The sequence below is a fragment of the Physeter macrocephalus genome, chromosome 8 (assembly GCF_002837175.3).
Source record: "Physeter macrocephalus isolate SW-GA chromosome 8, ASM283717v5, whole genome shotgun sequence".
Classification (NCBI taxonomy): Eukaryota; Metazoa; Chordata; class Mammalia; order Artiodactyla; family Physeteridae; genus Physeter; species Physeter macrocephalus.
Window position 1 is genome coordinate 142,036,755 of NC_041221.1, and position 22,353 is coordinate 142,059,107.

Below are 22,353 nucleotides of genomic sequence, written 5' to 3' on the forward strand. Positions count from 1 at the left end.
CCCGTGTCCCCTGCATCGGCAGGCGGACTCTCAACCACTGCGCCACCAGGGAAGCCCCCCAATCCTCTTTTTAGTAACTGTGATGATAAGGACAACAAGGAAGATAATAATAAGCAGTAGTTAATGTTTATCACGTGCCATGCATTGTCTCATTTGACCTTCATCTTACCCTTTTGATGTTAATATTATTAATAGGCCTATTTTCTGGCAGAGGAAATAGTTACTGATGTTAAGTTACTCAAGGTCATATGACCATAGAGGGTGGAGCTGGGATTTGAACCCAAGTTTGTCCAACTCTAGAGCCGGGGCTCTTGACCACACTCCACTCTCCTCCCCTGATGAATGGCCCTCACAGAGCCAGACTTTCCGAGTGATGTAATTCTGGCTCTCTTGAAACTCCCCTGGCTAATCCAACAGGGATTCTGCTTTGAACCTGTGCTCTCTCAATTCACCGACCACTCTGGGGGCTACATTTTTCAGAACCAGAATTTGGACATAGCATCGGACCTAGGATTTTTGTGTTCTCTGAAGTGATGAATTTTTTTTTTTTTTTTTTGGAACCGTAAGTTGAGACAGAAACGTGAGAAGGGGTTTCTTGAATTGTTAACTGCGGAGGATTTTCTGAGTTCTAAAAACATTTGGGAGAAGGAGTCTAGTTTCCAAAAATTCAGGAACCGTAAGTTGAGACAGAAACGTGAGAAGGGGTTTCTTGAATGTTAACTGCGGAGGATTTTCTGAGTTCTAAAAACATTTGGGAGAAGGAGTCTAGTTTCCAAAAATTCAATGGCTTATGGGGATGACAAGAGAGCATATTCCACATCTGCATCACCTAGAAACCCAGCCTTTTCCGTTACACTGTTGTAAAGGGAGATACACGCTGTGGCTGTGCCCTTCATGATGGGAGCGAAGGAGAAAGGAGAGGAGCAGTGCGGGGCTCCCTGTATTATCTTGGAAATGGAATGATGCATGTTGACAGTCAATTTTCTCTCTCCTATCTTTTAGAGCTCTCTATCCAAATTATTTCCCTGTTGTCCCAAAGAACTAAACGGCAAAAGCAAAACAGAGCACTGGATTCATGGCTAATATACAAGGCAGAAAGCCAACAGATTGCTATTAAATTAACCCTGGGGCTTGACAGATCTGTTCATCCTGACCCCAACCGCTTACGGCATTCCTTATTAATGCGGAGCCCAGGCAAATTACCTCTGCTAACAAAAGGGGTTAATCTGCCTCTCTGCTGGGACTCTGGAAGCAGTGCTGAAGACGGGAGGGGGCACAGCCAGTTTGGCAGCTGAGCTCCATGCTTGGAAGGCCGAAGGCGGGAAGGTGAGGGCACTGCTGTGCCAGGCAATGGCCTAAGGCATCATTTAAAATAATAATTGAAGACACTGGGAGGTCACCCCTAAAGGGATGAGCTTCAAACAAATAAGAAGCCAGAGCCATAAATTGCATCAGCAGTGGGGTGAGGGAATGAAGGGGATTACGGCAGGATGCTAAAGGGTAGCATAGGGACCATTCAAAAGTAATTTCCTTAAACCCAAATTTGGAAAAGATTTTTATAAAAAAATGTCTATTGCAATATTATAAAAGAAAAAAATTGACAACAGCCTAAATATACAGAAATAGGGAAACGATTAAGTAAATTCTGATCGATCTCATTTAATTGTTTATGCAATGAAATGCCAAGTCTGTTAAAAAACTTGTATGAAAAATTCTATCTTTAGTGTGATCATACTGTCATTTAAAACTTACACTCTGAAACTGATGACCTAAAAGGCAAAAGTACCAAATGTTAGTGATAATTCCAGTGGGGTGGGTCTATGACTATTTTTCTTTTCAATTATGAGTTTTCATTTCCACATTTTCTTTTAATGAAGTTGTAGTATTTTAAGATTGAATAAGACAAGATATTTTCTATGCTTGTTATATACATGTACAATTTTAGGTGAGGTAAGTTAGATACAAAATATATACAGTCTGATCATAGCCATGTGAAGAAAATGAGAGAGAGAGAGAACAGAATGGAAGAAAACATAGTTATATCTTACAGGGGGATTAGATTCTAAGGCTGGCATCAAGTTATCCTTCAGTAACCCTAGCTTGGGTCCATTCATTCATCTGTTCCTTCATGTATTTCATAAACATTCACAAAGAATCTGCCAGGGTTTTTCTAGGTACAGGAGATACAGCAGTAACCAAAGCAGACCAAAAATCCCCCTGATCTGTGGAGCCTATACTCTAGTAGGGGACATGGTCACAAAACAAGATAAATAAATAGAATATACAGTATATTAGGTAGTAATAACTGCTAAACAGACAAATAAAGCAGGGAAGTGAGAAAGAAAGTGTATATGTATGAGTGGGTGGGGTGTGTATGTGCACACGTGTGTGTGTGTGTGTGTGTGTGTGTGTGTGTGTGTGTGTGTGTCCCTAGACTGAACAGAAGAAAGCTTCCTGGATAAATCAAGCATTTAAAAAATTTTCCCCTTTATTTCCTTATTAACTTATTTTTCTGAGCCCTTATTGTTGAGTTAGCTAGCATTAAGTTAAAATTGTGATGTAAATTCGTTGTATATACACAAAATTAGGTGGTGAGATTACAGGTCATTTTTTAGTCTCTATAATGAATACATATTATTAAACCAAGAAACAAACAGTTAAAAAAAAGTAGTTTCCTTGGCTTAGAACCATTTCTGAGAGAGTTGAGAGACCAGGAACCTCATCTCTGGGTAAAACTGAAGACAATACTGTGATAAATACTGTAATTGTAACAAAATGGGGTCAAAAGATTGGGATTCAGTTTTGATTCCAACTCTATTTTGCTTGGAGAACATGGGAAAGTCACTTTATCTCTCTGGGTTTCAGTTTCTTTGCCTTTGGATGGGTATCATTCTGTTAATTCTGTCAGTCTCTGAGAAATTTTGATGATCAAATAAGATAATAAAGAAAAACCTATTTATTAAAGGGCTTTACAGTGGACTGAATAACCCCAACTTTCAAAGAAAACATGCATTTTTCCAAAGACAGCTTTTATATGCATTAGGTTTGTGGGCTTTTGAAGGTGTCCTCATATGCTTCTGTCTTTATCACTGCTAATTTTGCTGATACTGACAAGGTTTTTTTTTTTCCCCTTTATTTTTATCTAAACCAACCAATGACAGCAGAGTCCAGCAGGAGGCCTCTCTGCAGGCCGAGCTGGAGAGTGGAATCTAAGTTTACCTGGGTAAGATACCCATGTGCAAAAGCAGTTGAAGCTTTTCAGATAGCACTTAAAGTCTGCCAATACTGAAGATGGAGAATAGCCTTATCATGGCCTTGAAAACTGAGCATATTAGAGTTGGAGTCCGTTTTAGGGCACATGAGTTTCTTTGAAGTCTTTATTTCATTTCCAAAGTCTCAATTTAATCTTTGGATATAAAGTAGTGATTACAAAGCATCCAGATCTTGTCAGCTGAGTGGACATGTTGCTTGATGATAACACGCTGGATATTTCCAAAGAGGACTCCAAGGGATATTCCTCTCTTAAGAGCTTAAAAAAAAGCCAATGTGCAAATATTCATGGAGGGTTTTGCCAATCGCTAGACTCAGTATGAGAGGACTGACAAAGAGACACGTGATGCCCTATTAGGTACTGCTTTTACGTATGTGTTGAGCTCAAAAGACACTGGGATAAGATGTCCTTTATGACTGCGGGTAGGGGGAGTATGTGAAAGTCCCATAACCACAGCCTCTTTCCTATTCATGTGACACAGAGCTTGACATTTCTCCATTAGAAGATATTCAATACTTCATTCAAAGGCCAACCCAAGTGTTACTTTCTGTATGAAGTGTTCTAGCCCTTCTTTCATGATTCTTTCTACCTGTGTATCCACAGCACCTTGAACGCACCTCTATGAATACACTTAACGTGTATTATTATTATTTGAGTAATTTAAGATAGTGTGATAGAGTACATTTTACTGGAGTATAGCGTGAGACAGATCTAGATTTTAATTCTCAATTCTGTGACCAGTTACCTAATCTCAAATGCCTTTGAACTTGTTAATTTATCAACAAAGAGAGGAAGAAAACTACAGGAGATGATGTAATATACCTGCTACTTAATAAAGGCTCCCCAAAACTGTTAGTCTCATCTTCCTCAGTATGGTTACATGTCTGTCTCCCTCTGTCCACAGACTCACTTTGGTAGCTTTGTGATAGGTTTACTTGGTTAGGCTAAACATTTCTAAAATGTTTCTGGTTGTAGCAGGCTAACAAGGTTTAGTCTCTCAGGTGAGTTGAAGGACAAAAGAGAGAAAGCAGCCACTTTGCACATATGCACAAGTTTTCCCAGTTATTCAGTCAAACAGTAATCTAGGTGTTGCTGTGAGGGATTGTGCAGACATGGTTAAAGGCCCTAACCAGTTGCTTTAATTTAATCATAAGGGAGATTATCCTGGGTGGGCCTGAACTCATCAGTTGGAAGGCATTTAAACAAAGGCTTAGGTCTTCGTTGAGGAAGAGACTCCAAATGGATGCTGAGACTACAGTTTCTCTCCCTTCTCTCTAAATCTTCCTTCTTGATGGCCATGTGTGGATGTGGCCTGTGATGCTTATGCCTGTGGTGTTCTAGCTTGCTTATGATTTTTCTGTGCCTGACTGCTGGCCTTACAGACTTTGGATTTGCTTGGCCAGTCACACAATTACAAGGCTAATTCATGGTAATATGTCAATCTGTCTCTCTCTCTCTTTCTCTCTCTCACTCTCTCTCTACACACACACACACACACACACACACACACACACACACACACACACACACACACACCCCCTCTCCTACTGGTTTTGCTTCTCTGGTTGAACTCACCCTCCCTCCAGATTACATGGACCATGATATCAGGGATGGAGTTTTATTCATCTTGGCATCTCCAGTGCACAAAGTAAGTGCTCAATAAATGTTTATGGGTTCTTATTAGTTATCTACAGGGAACTCTACTCAGTACTCTGTAATGACCTATATGGGAATCTAAAAAAGAGTGGATATATGTATATGTATAACTGATGCACTTTGTTGTACAGCAGAAACTAACGCAACATTGTAAATCAACTATACTCCAATAAAAATTAATTTAAAAAATTAAATTAAAAAATGTTTCTGGGTTTTACTTTACTTCATTCTTATGACTTAGCAGCCTTCTTTAGGGAAGGTTTTTTTTTTTAAGATGCAGAAAACTCACAGCAGGTCAATAGGCCAAGATGCCAGGCCTGTATAGTATGGCTCATTTAGCCTGTGGTTTTCTTAGGAGAGAATGGGATCCAAGCAACAAGGTAAGAAGAACAGGGGGCTGGGGATATGCCCCAAATAATAAAAACTACTATTTATAGAGCCTTCTCTTTGTGCAGGCACTTGGCTAAATACTTTACAAGACAACCTCATTTAAACCTCACAACAACCTCCTAAGATAGGTGGTATTATTATCCCCATTAACTGATGAGGAAATTGAGGGCCAGAGAAATGTTAAGCAACTTGTCAAGGTCACACAGATTTTAGAAGATGGAGCTGGGTTCAAATCCAGTGAATCTGACTCCAGAGTCTGCCTTCCCAACTACTTAGTGATACCTCCCCAAGGACGTTCAAGAAGTCCAAAAGAAGTCTGCAGAATTGCATTCTTGCCCCTTTCCCTGATAACATGAGGCTCAAAGGGCTTGCTCTGTGTGAGGAGAAATCCCCAGGCCCCAAAAGCCCTAGGTCTGGTGTCAGATACAGAGGGTCAGCAACCACACAAGCAAGGCAACAGGCCTAAGACAACCCACCAAAGGCTGCATTTAATATGGCAAGGAGGGGGCTGCTCTGGCACACACAGGCCAATGTGCTGGACGTGTCATTGGAAGGAATGTTCTCCTATTACACTAAATGCCAGACTAAGATTGATATGTACAACTGATATGTACAGTTGTGGATGAAAGCCACAGCAGCTACAAGGGAGAGAAATTTGTACGAGCCCCACAGCGTCCCTCAAAGCTTGCCCGGCAGAATCCTATTGGATTAAAAGGAAGACTGCTGTCCATAGTACTAAGGATTGACAGAGCTAGAAGCCAAGAGCTGTGGTTTTGGTCCCCTGAGAGGGAATCAAATCCAAAAGGGCCTCAGCTCAGTTGACAAGCGAAGCTGATTCAGAGGGCTGATAAAGACCAAGTCAGAGATCAAGTACCCCTGGAATCCAGTTGTTTTCTCCCAGAGAAAGCATCTGTCTCATGCCTAGAGACTGGATATATGCAAGGTGTGTCTTGTGCTCACCTTTCTAGCTTGCTCACACCATGCTTTACTTCACCCTCGGGCCTTCCTGAGTTCCTCCAACATACCACGCTCCCTCCTGCCACAGGACCTTTGTACATGGTGGACTGATCTTTTCGCACTTCTTTGCCAAGTTAGCTCATACTCTTCCTCTTACAAATCTCAACAATCAGTCCTCAGGAAAGCCTTCTTTTATTCCCTAGTCTACATCAGGTTCTTAAAAATGCATTCACAAAACCATATTCCCTTTCTTCACAGGACTTATTTCCGTTTGTAATAATACAATCATTAGTGTGATTATTTGGTGAATGTCATTCTGAAAGCAGAAAATTTGTTTCTTTTCACTCTTACATCCCCATGGCTTATCGCAGTGCCTGGCACAAACTAGGTGCTCAGTACATAGTTATTGAGGACTGCATATTTACTTTTTACTCGATGTGGGTTTATTTAATAGGTCTCATAGTGGACTAGGTAGGAGCCCAGGTCAACTCATTCTTAGTTCTGAGAACAGAGTTCAAAGGATCCTGGGTATACCATAGTTTTCATAATTAAGAAACATCCTTTTATAGCAATTTTCTTTTATTGAAAAGTTAGGGCTGCCTCTCGCCCTAGAAAATCACTAATCTAGAAATGATTCATTATTGTCCTGATGTAGTTAACCCATTAAGGCCAAAGTTTGACCACTTTAAGTCAGAACCTGTTACACAAAACAGGGACAGACTGGCTACAGATGGAAGGAAGAGGATTCAAGACCAGGTGCCATAAGGCTAGAAATGCTTCCCTCTGATACGGTGCTAAATACAAGGGCTGGACCTCAGAGACCCTGTGGATACCTGGTAACTAGGGTATAATGAGTAACATCTTGCAAAGAACATCAAACTGCAGAACCAAAGGAGGTGTCTAGAATTGAGAAGATGACCCAGATAATGAATTCAGCAGAAGAGAATCCACCCTTCTAACACTCAGCTTTTCTAGTTTCCTTTCGTGGTGGTCCGTTTACTGATCATTTACTTAGCAAGGTACTGCCCTAAGCATATATGTATATGTATATATATGTATATACATATGCACATATCTACACACATATATATGTGTATATGTGTGTGTGTGTGTGTGTGTGTGTGTATAGACACCTTTTAAAAAAATTCTAATAATCCTCTTTTTCAGAGCTCCTCTCTACAAATCATGAAGTAGAGGCTTGGCTAAGTTAAAAGACATGTTAAAGCTTACACAGCCAGCAAGTAGTAGAGCTGGGTGAGAATTTTAAGCTTGTTGGACTCCAAAGAATCTGTTCTCAACCATAATGCCAATGTCACACCAAATGCTAGTCACTAGAAGTTATGACTTTTTAAAAAACCATAATGATGGGCTTCCCTGGTGGCGCAGTGGTTGAGAGTCCGCCTGCCGATGCAGGGGAAACGGGTTCGTGCCCCGGTCCGGGAAGATCCCACATGCCGCGGAGCGGCTGGGCCCGTGAGCCGTGGCCGCTGAGCCTGCGCGTCCAGAGCCTGTGCTCCGCAACGGGAGAGGCCACAGCAGTGAGAGGCCCGCATACTGAAAAAAAAAACCAAAAAACAAAAAACCATATTGCAAGGCCACTTGCCTTAATATTTACTAATACTTTTCTTTACATATATGCACTTTGTAATTTAAATGGATACAGAAAGGATTGATACGATAGTTGTATTTTATAATATTCATTATCACAAATACATAATTATGAAAACAAAAACATCCATGTAGTATTTAGAAGAACCTTGCCTCCAACCTCAGGGATGCTCATACCATACTTTGGGAACCCCACACTTTTCTATATTGAACCATGTTTATTCTGCCTCCTTAGTGGATAAGAGCCATTATAGAAATAGTGCTAAACAACATATGATTTATCGAGGCCTGTCTGGTGTTTTTCCGAGGCTATTTTGAAAGATGGCCACTTCCCACCCCAGAGGTGGCTGCACTTCAGAGACGATAAGCAAAAGGTGTCAGTATGTACAGTCTGCTCAGTGCTTAGGGCGGTCTGGTTGAAAATAACTGTATAGATATCAGTTATCATCATTCTCATGATGACAATGATTATTTTACATATGGCTGCTTTAAGGGTGAATGGCACGGTCTCATTTGTATGCCAGCATCTGGCAGGCTGTCACACATCTGCAGAATATAACCTCAATTGTGCTATTAATATGTCCCTTTTGCATTCTCCCCAAGGCATCTGTCTTCTAAAATGCCTAACGAAACTTCCCTCCCTCTTGAAGGCCTAGAGGCAAAATTTGGAAAGCATGTCACCTAGACTGGGGACAGCAGAAGCTCAGCTGAGCCTGAGCAGATTTCTGGCTCTTGGAATAGATGTCAAGGGAGAAAGGGAACCACCACCCACACTCGTTCTGTTAGCAGCTGCACTTCCAGGCAAAATCTGTAGGCAGATTCTCCTAGGCTCAGACAGTATGTCGTGTCTGCTCTGTGATCAACAAAAGATGCCAGTCACGGTCTTAATGGTCAGTTCTCAGTCTCCATAATCACCACGACTGCACGACTGGCTTACAGCTGCATTCTCTGAAAAGCCTTGGGGAACTCTGAAAAGCCTTGAGCACTCTTCTGTGGTGAAAGTCAGGTGACTGTGTACCTAAACCAGGTCTTTTTACTCATTCACAGCAGCTATACTACATTTCCCAGCCTGCCTTGCAGTTAGATGTGATCATGTGACTGAGTTCTAGCCAATGGAATGCACACTACTTTAGAACCTGACTCATAGGAGTCTCCCATGTGTGGTCCTACACAATCTTCCTCTTTTGCTATACAGATGCAGATAAGCATGGTGACAATGGGGAACCATAAGATGGAAAGAACCTGAATCTCTGAGTCACTGATTGGAGGAGGCTGCCTGCTGATGGAGATCATCAATACTGGACTTTACAAGAGAAATAATCTTTTATATTTTTGAGCCATTATGGAGTCTATTTTATATCAGAACATTCAGAGCTTTACTGTAACTAATATACACTTAAGGTGAAATTGCCAGCTTCTATTTCATGATTAATTATCCACTGGATATCTCCACTTTGGTGACCTACCACTATTTCAAACTTGACATGTCCAATCAAAATGGTACTTTCTGTATGTCAGAATATTCTAGGTACTGGGATACAGGAATGGATCATACCAAGTTCCTTCTGTCATAAAATTCACATTCAAATATGGGGAAACCCAAAATACACAAATAAAAAACGAATTTCAAATAGTGATACATGTTATGAAGTTAACGGGGATAGAGGTTTATTGGGGGTTACTTGGGAGTTAGTGGGAGGAAGTGCCTCTGAGGAGGTGACAGGAGACTGAAGTCTATATGATGACACATAGTTAGCCATGTGGACTCTGGGGGCAGAGTATTCCAGAAAGAGGGAACAGCACATGCAGAGAATGGAAGTAAGAACAAGGTTTATCCAGGAACAGAAAAGAGGATAGTTGGCTGAAGCAGAGTGAATCAGGGCAGACTGGTATGATAGGGTATCAAAGAGGGATGCAGGGCCACTATCATGTGAAATCTTGCAGTCCAGAGTTAAGAACTTGGCTCTTATTCTAAGTTCAATAGGAAGCTACCAGCGTGTTTTAATCTGGGGAGGAATGATATCTGAATTACATGTTGAAAGGTGTACTCTGTTATGTGGAACATGTATTGTGTAAGAGAGAAGAGAGAATGGAGACTAGACAGTAGATTATTGCAGTCACACAGGTAAGACAACAATGGCCTGTACTAGTGCGGGTCGGTAGAATGGAGATGGAGAAAGATGAGTTGATTTGAGATATATTTTAGACGAAGCAATGGCAGGGCTCACAGATGCTGGGTTGTGGGGTGGGGAGGCTGGTGAGTGGGAAAAAAGATCAATATTGACTCTTAGGTCAGTTGCTTAGCTACCTGGATGGTGAAACCATTAACTGAGGTTGGGAATTCAAGTGAAGAGTCAGGTTTGTGATGGGATGGACCACGTGACAGGTGCTGAATAAATGACTGATTTTTAATATTAAATAGAGGGTCAATATAGTAGGGTGAGAATACTGGGTCAGATACTCATTCAGCAATTGTCTTGACTTCTCTAAATTTTAGCTGAACAGAAGATAATAATACAACCCCATAATGTCAATATGGGGTTGTTATATCAAATATACTCTTGGCAGGTAGAGACTGAAGAAGTGTGATGGGGACATGAGCGTTGCTAATAAAGTCTCGTTTTCTGATCTGGAGGCTACTTACACAGGAGTGCTCTGCCTGTGAAAATTCATCAAGCTGGACAATAATGATATATGCATTTTTCAAAATGAGATTCTATGCATTATATTCCTAGTTCAGTGCTTGGAATTCAATAAATGGCTGCCATTATTATTTTCATTATTACAATACAATGAAAACCATCTCCTGTGTACCTGTGGTCCATAATGTCCATATAGGCCATTTGTGAATCCATTAACAAGAGGAAGGAACCCTACACTGAACTCTAAGGTCTGGTCTTATAGTTGATAAAGTCAAATCCAGTTGTAATTCATGACACATAAATGCCTCTGCATGAAGGAATTGACTCAGAGTTCTAATTCAGAGGTAGTCCTGGTCCACTACTTGTAATTCAGTACTTCCCTAACTTTGTTTGGATGAACGAGTATCACAGATGCCAATGCAATTTAAAAGGGAACAGTTCTCCACAAGTTCTAGGTCTTCAATTGTGATTGCCCCTTTCTATTCCACTTTCCCCCAAGCTTGCTCATACCTGAATACTCTTGATTCAAGCCAACTGGTTATTGGCCCCAAAGAAAGGATACTAAAACTTTGATTGGTTATTTCAAAGTTCCACAGGTTAATCCTCAGGTCATCAGCTGACATGTAGGTTTCATAGTCGCTGTTGACTGATATGGAGTTGATGTGATATGTGTGTGCGTTGGCAAATACTCTTCGCGGGGTGGCCTCCACCATCAGGTCCATGGGTCTCAGGACAGGCACCTGGAATGCAAGAGAAACAAATCACTTCAGAACCAAAGCTCTTTACTAGGAAAACAGTGTGCATGCTTATGTCCTTTATTATCATATACAAAGTCATGACTACATCAAAGGTGCTCTGAGCTAGAAAAGGAGATTGATAAATTACATGTTGTTCCTATTTCCTTTGGTTCCTTTTAGTTTTATTCCTTCCTCAAAAATGTCACCATCCCTTAGCCCTAATGGGCAATTTCATCCTTTATAGATTCTAAGATTTTTTTTCAAGTGGCCCTCAAAGTGGCCTCATCTCAGGGGAACTTAGAATCCACTGTGGGGTCATTAGCTTCCAGAGCTGTTGTTCCAGATTGTTTGTTTTTTAACCATGAAATCTATTTCTGAAAGGAAGCTGTAGGAAAATTTTAGAAACGTCTAGTTCAACTGAGAATAAAATTTATCCTTCATGGCTTTGGAGGTCTAGACCCCATCCTGGCTTTATCCTCAATCCTTAAGGGAATTTTGGGAAAGCATATAATCACCCAAATTTCTAGTATCCCAAATTCAGCCATTAATATATAGGGCACCCATTGACATCCTTGGTTTAACCCGTTGTCTTGGAGTACCAACAAGGCAGTGTCTACTTTCACATCAAAACTGTCCTCATTTGGACAATAAATTATCTGGTCATCTTACTGGTATATGAAAGATAATCAGTAAATATTTGTTAAGTGAGTGAGTAAGAATATGTGAGTAAATGTTACCTTCCCCATGGGTCAGAGAATCAGGCAGTTAAATATAGTTTTGCACACAAGAAGCTCTTCCTGGCAAATAGGAACAAAGACCCACCGCTGTTCTGATTCCCTCTTTGAATTCAAGGGCACTTCTGCCTACACCTGGATGAACTGGCTCCTGAGAAAGTAGTGGGAAAACTAACGCCTCAGAGGCGACAGACTAAAACACAATGCAACAAACACAAAACACGGACCTGGCCCTTTAACAGAAATGAGAAAATAAAAGCACCAAAAGCTATTTTCTTTTCAGGGAAGTCATCTCTTGCAACTGAGCCCTGATTTGATACCAGGTGGTCAATCAAGACTTCAAATTCTGGATTTCTGTCAACCCAGTGGGTGAGGGGAAGAAGGCGGAAACAAAGGTTAAATTTTGTGGAGTGCAGTCACCTCAACAATATAACCTTTTACAAAACAGAATTCTCCCAGCTCAGTTTTGAAGGATTTTGAGGTAGTTTTTAAGTTATATGAACAATTCAGAGGAATCAGAGAATTCTAAGCAAATGTGGCAGTGGATATCCTGGAAACCAGAGGAGCTTGAGATGCGGATGTAGGAAGAGCCAGGGGTCCTCTGAAAACCAGCAGTGGGATGGGAGGGAAAGTCTTTGAGAGCCCTCCACCCTGTTCTGGATAATGGTTCTATAGTGTAAGCCCAGGGATGGCAAGAACTAGGAGCCCTGGGTTCTGACCACAGATTCGCCCCTCACTGACAGGTTGTGTGACCTCGGGCAATTATCCTACCCCTTCTGGGCTCTGGTTATACTATCTGAAATACTCACTGTGCCCTGCTTATCAAGAAGGTTGGGATCTGTTGAGATGATTTGCCCTTCAGTTCACCCTCCCACTCACCCTTTCAGCAACATTTGCTTGAGCTCTGTACAAGGTCCTGGGGGGATCAACTGGTGAGCAAAACCAGACACAGGTCCTGCCTTCATATGGCTGGTCCAGTTGGTAGAGGTAGGTACAAAATCATCTCATAATAAAATGTAGTAAGTACATTTTATTTGTAGTAAGCACAAAAGGAGAGGAAATAGCTTTAAGAAGGATTTAACCCGGTCAGGGAGGTCTGGAGAAGTTTTGCTGAGGAAGTATGAATTGGTTGCTTAAAGTATGAGAAGGGGTTTACCAGGCCAGGAGGGGAAGGAAGAATGCTCCGTTCAGCAGAAAGAGCGTGTGCAAAGGTCCCGTGGTGAGGGTAAGGCAAGAATGAAAGATCGATGGGTCAATGCAGTTGAGACAGAGAGTGATGAGCACCATGGTGGGAGATGAAGTGACAGGGGAGGTAAGAGGCAGGCCCCAAGAAAGATTTTTGCCATCATCCTAAGAGAAATGGGAAGAAATCAAAAGATTTCCAATGATTTTGATATGATCAGGTTCAAAGTTTTGATGAGATCATTTCTGATGTAGAGTGGAAAACAAGTTAGAGGATGAATGAAGCAGAACTTTGAAAAGGAAGGTGATATACTATCGAATGCCAAATGAGGGTATGTCTGAGTTAAGGCTTTGTAATGGATAAGAAAAGTACCTCTGCCCTTAGGAACTCTCCTGCAAACATTTATTGGGCATTGACTCTGCGTCAAACATTCTTCATACACCATCTCAGGTAATTGTTTCAACAACTCTGTGAAACAGATACTAGTAGTACAAAGTACTATTACAAAGAGAAAACTCAGGCTCAGAGAAGCTACGTCATTGGCCCAGAGTAGCCCAGGTATAGGACGCATAGCCAGAATTTGATCCCAGAGTCTATCTGACTGCAAATCTAGTGCTTTTTCCACTGTATCACACCACACTCAAACAGCATACATGGTAAGACGTGATAAATGTTCTGTAAGGGATACGAGTACAGGGCCCATAGAATTTATGGAATCAATAGGATTATTGGTAGTAATAATGGGAGTGGTAGTCATAGAATTCTGTGGTTAAGCTGCCTCTAGAAATCTCAGTTTGGTGCTATAGGTGTTCATGATATTTGAATAGGGCGTCTATTCCGTGTGCTTTCAGAGACACGTGCCTGCTCTCGCGGTTTGGCAAAAAGGAACTCCCCACCTGGAGCTTTTGAGCTCTGCCCAGCCCCGCAGGGTAGTAGAGCTCAAAGCAGGATCCCCAGAGCTGTGGAAGAAATAGAATCTGTGAGGACTTCCTGTGCCTTCTCCTCAACTCTTCCCTGGGCCTCCTTCATTACCATGCACTGTCCGCAGAGGCTTCCCGTGGCTCTGGTGGCAGGGAAGGGAGCCTGACAGCCAGGATAAAGAGGCATTACCAAGTGGTAACTGCCAGCCCAGAGCTTCAGTTTAATGTGATGGGCCTGCCTGCTAATTCAGGCTGACATATTGCATGATGTGGCACTTAATGGGGAAGCTCCGGGTAGGTATCTGGGGAAGGAGCGCTAATGCTTTGCCCAGATAAGGCAGGGGATGAACGTCACTCATGATATTCCAACACCATTCCCATGCCCAGGTCAAGGCTATCCACTGCCCAGTGACACCCCTCACAAGAAGGAAGAGGGAGGTAAGGCAGTTCAAGCTGGACAGGATGACCAGTTAAGAAACCCTGTTGGGACCGTGTTTTCTACTACTCCTCTTGGGGCCAGGCAGGGAGAAGAGTGGGACACAGGTCCTTGAGTTCGGCCCACAGGCAACCATTTGGGCTTTCCCTGTAAGATCATGGAGGGCTTCCTGTAGTAGCAGTCACTGCATTACAGCACCCCTGCCCTTCAGCCCTCTCAGTAGCCGGCCTCACAAGGAAGACTCCTTGTTTGCCATTTTACAGGAAAGGTGAAGTATCCTGTCCGAAGTCACACAGAGAGGAAGATGAGGGGCTCAACTGGGACAATTTGGTTCCTGTGTGAGCACACGTAATCACTGTTACAAATGAAACTCTTAGGTTGAAATATGAGAATGCCATTTCTGCAAGTCAAAAATTGTCAAAGCTCAGTAATTTCATGTGGTTCAGCCTAACAGTTTGAAAGGACTGTGCCATATGGATGTGACATTGAATCACGGAACACTGAACCTTGGAAGGGCCATGAAAGCTTCTTTCAAGGCTGTCGTGTGTGTTAAGTGTGTGTTGTGGGGGGCAGACTGGGAGGCCATGGTGTCTAGGCCTTACCCTCTTCATCATTCCTGGTAATATGTTTGGATTCTCAATCAATATCTTGCTTAAATAACTATTTCTGTGGTTAAGGAAATTCTGAGACCAACTGGCCCCGATAGTTCCTAAATTCTGCAGATGAGGAAATCAGGAGCCCGAGAGGTGACATGCCATGTCTATGGTCACCCAGTTGGGGTTGCCAACACAGCCTGGGTTTCTGCCACTCATCCCAGAGCCTCCCTTCCTCTGCCCCCCGACAGCAGGTGCCTGAGTCATTCTCCACAGAACCAGACAAAATCCAGGATCAAACCAGGACCTTTAAATGGTAGTTCAAACCCTCTTTTCTGAGCTATCTTGGCAGGGGCCGTGGGCCTAGACTCATCCCTGAGACAAGGCTGGTGCTGCATTGTGCTTGCGAATGAGAATGGGGGTCAGCCCTTGGCCCTCGGAGGGTACAGGTGGCTCTGGACTGCGATGCTGGAATCCACGTCCTTCCCTCGGGTGCCTCATACTCCTCCCTGACCTTGATTCAGTTTCTGCTCATCACCCGGAGCCTGATTCTGAAGGATGAGCACCCTGGCCTGGTTGGCAAGATAATAAGCATCGTGTTAGAGTATCAGCCGAATAATGGCCCAGGGCCCAAGAGAGCAGCCTCAGAGTCTAACCTGCCACGGGGCTTACAGAGATGTGTCTCAGCTGGGGTATTAGTGGATGAGAGGAGCCCAGAGCACCCCGTGGCTCCTTCCCTCACATCACTCAGGGCGCTCTGTTCAATGATCACCCCCCGAGAGAGGCCCTCCACGCCCACCCCACCTCACATAGCACACCCTCCACTCACCATCCTCTGACCCAGCTGACTGCTCATAATGTTAAGCAATTCATCAGTGAATCCTTATCAGTATCCTATCATTTAGCTTGGTGGATAATATGATCTCTGCTGCACAGATGAGGAAACAGAGGTCGGAAAGGTTAAGTAATCTGTATAAAGTCACACAGCTCATACTCATGCCTGGCACTCCCGACTCCGGAGTCTAAGTCCTTGGCTGCTCTGTCCTCTGGGCTTGGAGGAGCACCCTCAGGTGTGTGGGAGAGATAAGTACGCACGTGGATGTCTCCGTGCAGGTGCACTGCCCAGGACAGTGTCAGCCAAACGGGCCCCGTGTCTGCTTGGGGAGCTCAAGGGGGACCTCAAAAAGGAGAGGACTAGTAGGCGAGCAGGAGGTGAAGGGTTTGTGGGAAACCACCAGGCAGAAGTTGGGGGTGGGGAGGGGAGGAAGCTGTGCTCCAGTCAGAGGGACCGGCGTGTGCAGAGCTTGGAGGGGAAGGAGCAAAGCGCATGCGTGCAAGTGTTTGATTCTGTGTGTTTCTGGGCGTGGGGGGTGGTCAGCGATTTTGTTATTCACTCAAAACATGGAATCAATCCCTCCTCTATATCAGACATGAAGAAAACCTGAGCTGGGTGAGGGCGTGGAGGATGGACGTCATGCTATGTGAGGTAGGGTGAGGATGGAAGGCCTCCCTCAGGGGATGACACTTGAGCAGAGAGCTGAATGGAGGGAGGGCGCCAGCCATGTGGCTTTCTGGGAAGAGCATTCCAGGCAGAGGAAACAGCAAGTGCAAAGGCCCTGAGGTTGGAACGTGCTTAGAGGGTAGGAGGAACGGTGAGGATCTTTTGTGGCTGGAGAGGAGTGAGCAGGGAAGGAAAGTGGTAGGAGATGTGGGATAAGTAGTCAGGGCTGGATCACAGGTGTAACTGTGCGGATGAGGAAGACTCAGGGAGGTGCAGGGAGCTGCCCAATACTGATCCCCCTCCGTGTTAAGAAATCCCCCTCTCCTTGCTCTCTTTCCCTTCCCTCTCCCGTCCTTCTCTCTCTCCCCACCTCTCTTTCAGTTTTCCTCCCTTCGAGTCTTTCTCATTATCTTTCCCGCCTCTCCTCTTGGGAAATATAAGAGCATCTGTCACCTCTCAGAACCCATTTACTAACAAAATGAATGCCGCTGTCATTTGGCTTGTTTGGTGACCACAGTGGTGATGTGTCACAGTCTTCCGCGGCACCTAAGCAGGTGTTGGCGGGTCACGAAGCCCCCTTCAGACATACGATGAAAGAGAAGCAGAATCCTGGAAGCCCCCGAGGCCCCCACTTTAAACGACACCTGTGAAAATGCACAGCAGGGAGAGAGGCTAGAGGTGAGGGCTCTTTACAGAGGAAAAACAACAGCTGTGCTCACCGTGGCAACGTCCAGTGACCCTGTAAGTTGATGGATTCAAGGCAAGAGTCTGAGAGAGAAGAGACGGCCGGACAGGAGCTCAAGAAAAGAAAGAAGATGGAGCCATGGAGAAGGAAGGAGAGAGGTGTCCATCAGTACAAGGATGTGAATGGATTTCAGCTATGCTGTAACTCTGGGTCAAATCTGATTGAGTTCAGCAGACAAACGCGTGAATACTCTTGGAATATTAAGTACAATCAACATGAAATTTGAAGAAACTGCTATCAATTTAATTTCATGCTTGCCCCTTATCTCCTTGTCAGTATTCAACAGACGCTCCCCACTGCCCTCCCCAGTAACTGAGATTACTCTATATTGAGACTGACAAGACACATTCAGGCCATGGTGTTGGGGGGTTCCATGTCATCAGTTAGGAAGTTCACATAGGAATGTTATGACCACACACTGGCCCCAGGTAAAACCTTCCATAAACATTTATTAAGCATTTACTACGTGCTGGGCAGTTACCACACAGAGTAGCCTTATAAAGCTTAGTGGGGGCAGAGATTACACAACCCCCTATGCACCCCTTCTTGTTCATAACCAGCCCTTGTGGGAAGCTGAAACCACGTTTGTTTGATCTAGAAAAGAAACAGGTAGGAGCTGTCCACCTTTCCCTTGGTGCAGGGAAACCCTGACCCTGGTGCTCTGGGACCACAGGTTCAAGGCCTGGTGGGGAATCTGGGGTGATAATACCATTCCATCTAGAGGCCCTAAATGGTCTCAAGACCATTTCCAATGGAGGAAAGGGTAGAAAGTTCCAGATTTCAGCCTGACTTCAAGTTTACCACCTTGCCTTTCCTGGGCTTCCTTCAAAAAATATCCTCTGTGACTCTCCAATGATAATTACTGTAGGTTTGGGATAAAGCCAATAGCTAAAGAGCATCCAGACTTCATTGCCAAGGAAGAGGGAGTGAGTCGTCTTGAAGATGGGAGAGCCAGTGGGTCCTGCTATAAATATCCCTGTTCCAAAGCAACCCAGCTTAGCGGTGCAGAGCAGCTGTCTTCAAAACAGGAGAATGTAATGACTTCCCAAGAGCTATCTGGAACAGTTTTAAAGGAAACCACTTCCCCATCTCTAACTTAATATAATTTCCTTCTTAAAATCAAATCATGTCAGGACATACCCACAGCCTAGGCTCTCCTTCTCACATTTGGAAAAGAAACAAACCTTCCCCATCCTGAATCTAACTGTGGGGCTCTATCCAAGGTATAAACACTTCAGGGAGGGACAATCAGACGACACCTTTAATCAAAGCCCCATAAATGCCCCGCCCTCAGCTCATTATAATATGAATTTCTAATCAAATTTTACTTCTTATGTTTAATCATTATTTGTCAGAATTGCATGTTTTATGTTGTTTTGGTCAATTGTGTTCTATTAATAATTTTAGAGACAATTAAATCCACAAGAGAATTTTTAACTCTTACAGTCATATAGTCATAGGGAGGGGAAAAAATCTACCTATTTTTCATTGTAGAAATGATCAAAAAAGCATTTAACATTTATTTGGGGGAAGTGCAGTGAAAAATACATAATTAAAGATGAAAAAGGAACAACAGGAAGTTCTGACTTTTAAAGAACCTGTTCATTATTCTTTTAATAGATATTGATGGGTATCCAGTTACAATGGTATTTAAATTCCATGGGATGCATTAAAAAGGTGATGTAACAGTTTTATTTTAAACTGCCTATGTTTAAAATACTCCTGAAATCACATCCTCTGTAAGTATTTAACATTATGATGGAAGTGATTAGCTGTCTACTTAAAAATGCTCAAGAAGCTATGTGGCTTTTCAAAATTCTCCTACTGGGTACACAAGCACAAAATTTGAAGTTGCATGGTGTTAAAGAGTTTTTAGAGTCATACAGACCTGGGCTTGAATCCTGGCTGGTCTATTTACCAACCATGTGGCCCTGGGCTTGTTACTTCATCTTTCTCCATTTCAAGGCTCCCTTCCACAATGTTAGAGATAGCAGCTCTCTGTACCTTTGTTGAGAAAATTTAGCACATGGCCTGATACATACCATCTACCAAAGAGACATTTCTGGGGGAGCTTACTTTTGCCAAATTGTGCTAAGCTGTATGTATGCTGTATGTATACCATGTCATTGAATCTTCGCAATGACCTTAAGAGGTGGATACTAATATTGTTCCCACTTCACAGGTTTGGATCCTGAAGCAAATGAAGTGGTGAAACTTGCTCAAGGTCATACAGGTACTTGGAGGTACCTTTGAACTTGACCACCTGGCTCGAGCCCCTATGGTAGTTATCACTAGAATCCTTCACATTCATTTTCAATTGTCGAAAAAATGGTCCATTCTGAGAGACTGCCTAGGGAAGATTTTCTGAATTTTTCTATAGGCTGTGGGGTTTAGGCATCCCTTCCATCTACCCTCGAGATTTCAGTCATGATTATAGAACTTAGCAATGCTCAGGAGAAGTGGCCAGCGGAATGACTGGTCATTGGGTAGCAATTAACTTTGTTGGGAAAAAAGTTGGAAGGCTTTTCTGGTTGGGAGTTTTCCTAGTAGCTTCTGTCCACATTGTCATGAAAACCTTGTACAATATGGTCGTTCATCCAATTATCAAACCAACCTGGGGGGCACAGTCTGGCACTCTGAATACCCATTATCAGAGGGTAATTCAGTGTAACAAACCAAATCAAGTATGTACAAAGACTGTCAAATAAAATAAACCACTCACAAATTAAATTACTTCCCATTTTCAGTGGGAAGAATGCCAGTCATTTTTCATTTTAAAAAATATGCATCTTAATTCCATTTTTTAAGAACATGAAAAGAAGCCTTTAAAGGCCTCTTCTGCTGTCTGTATTGAGGTTCATCTTCCCTATAGGCCCACCTCTCCTGGTCCTGGGGCATTTTCTCTCAGAGAATTAATGGAGCATTAAGCCTCACCCTGGTCAGAAAACTTGTTTCCTCCATGGATCAATGGTGGATGGAGCTCAGAAAGCAGGAGTGAGAGGTTGGCTCCAGTTTACAGAGACATATCAGAGCTGTTGTTTCCAGAAAGAAACTGCCACTCAACACCACCCCGCCAAACCCCCAGGGAATCCTATCCAAATAATATAATTTTTAGATTTCCTGGATCACACCCTTCAACAGCCTCAATATGTCCCTGAGTTCTTCTTTTACTGGCTTTGTCAAATAGATTGAAATAAGCCTGAGAGGAAAAACCCCTTTGGACCAAATCAGGCTTTGTGCTTCAGGGTCTTAAATATCGTAGGAATATATTCTTTGACAAACATCTATTAAGTGCCAGTCACTGCTCTGGGTAGTATGAGTACAGGGTGAACAAAGCAGATTAGTTGCAGCACTTAAATAGGGAAGAAAGACATTAATCACTTGAGGTAGACACATTGTTACAAACTGTCGCTGATGCTATAAAGAGATGTGTATTGTTTCAAGAGAGGAAAAAATATTCTTTCATTAAATGAAACAGGGGCTCTAATTTAGATTGGGGAGTTAGGTACATTGTTTTTTGAAGAAGTGACGGCTCCCTCAACCCCAAAAGCAGAGCCATAAGCACTGCTCTTCACTGGGGGCCAAACCGCCATTTGACAATGTCTGGAGATATTTTTGATTGTCACAATGGGGCCTGTACTATTAGGTAGAGGCCAAGGATGATGCTAGAAGCCCTACGATGTACAGGACAGCCTCTAGCCGCAAAGAATTATCCGGCCCAGAGATGTGGGGGTATATGTCTATGTATAACTGATTCACTTGGTTATCAAGCAGAAGCTAACACACCATTGTAAAGCAATTATACTCCAATAAAGATGTTAAAAAAAAAAAAAGAATTATCCGGCTCCAAATGTCAACAGTTCTGAGAATGAAAAATCCAATTCTTAAGGAAACTTTTCTGGAAAGAGTCTAAATCAAAGGTGGATAAAAGAAACCCAGTATTAACTTCCACAATAGGCAGCAAAAAGTTTCAGTCCATAAAGATCTTCTGGTTTAAAAAGTCTTTATATATACATATAATATAGGAAAGATCGATCATCCATCCATCTCTCTCTCTCTCTCTCTCTCTCTCAAAGACTTATCCCTTATTGCCAGCTACAAGAATAACACACAACCCATAAAAAAAAAATACCTGGGGAATTAATACATATTTTTTAAACCGAATGCATCAAAGATGGTTTTTATGGCAGACTAACAATTTCATGCTCTCAGTGTCTTTGACTCCTTTCAGAAAAGAGAGGAAAAATATCTTTCCCTCAGAAGATGAACTCACTCTCTAATTACCAACCCATGCAGCAGCCTGTAATTCTGCCAGTTTTATCTTGTTTTTTTCTCCCAGACACTTCCATTTTCTGCCAACATTGCTATTTCTCAAAGCGTGTTTCCCTGCATTCTGAAAGGCATGTTCACTGCCTTTCCTGTTATTTCCCTTGATGTTTCACATTGTGTAATTCCACAGGAAAAAAGGAGACATCTTAAAATATCACAGTAGAGGAAAATTTCAATTAACGTTTTTAGGTAGGGAAGGGGATGGGATGGGAAGAGGCAGTGGTTTAAGTCTGGTTAGGATTAATCACAAAAATTGTTTTAGTTTTGTTTTTAAACTGCTATTGATGTAAGTTTTTCCGAAATCTGCCCACACGCTTTCTCCTATTAACAATGAGGATAAATATCACTGAATCTTTGATGATCAAGGATCACCAAGATCTCAGGAGTATCACACTATATTCTGTCATTCACTACTGTGGCTTATACAGATCTAAGAAGATAAGTATAAATTTGATATAAACTTAAAGAATCTTAGAGTTGGAAGTTATTACACTAAAAAGTCATCAGGGCTTCCCTGGTGGCGCAGTGGTTGAGAGTCTGCCTGCCGATGCAGGGGACACGGGTTCGTGCCCCGGTCCGGGAGGATCCCACATGCCGCGGAGCGGCTGGGCCCGTGAGCCGTGGCCGCTGAGCCTGCGCATCCGGAGCCTG

General features: G+C 42.8%; 1 protein-coding gene across 2 annotated transcripts in view; it reads right to left on the bottom strand.

Annotated features, from left to right (window-relative positions):
* Positions 1-22,353, bottom strand: part of PPP2R2B (protein phosphatase 2 regulatory subunit Bbeta) — a 454,249-nt gene that overhangs the window by 53,336 nt on the left and 378,560 nt on the right. For both annotated transcript variants that reach the window (XM_024122154.2, XM_028493345.2), the window contains one exon: positions 11,087-11,264. In XM_024122154.2, the coding sequence (XP_023977922.2) occupies positions 11,087-11,264 (178 nt within the window). The remainder of the gene's footprint in view (positions 1-11,086; positions 11,265-22,353) is intronic.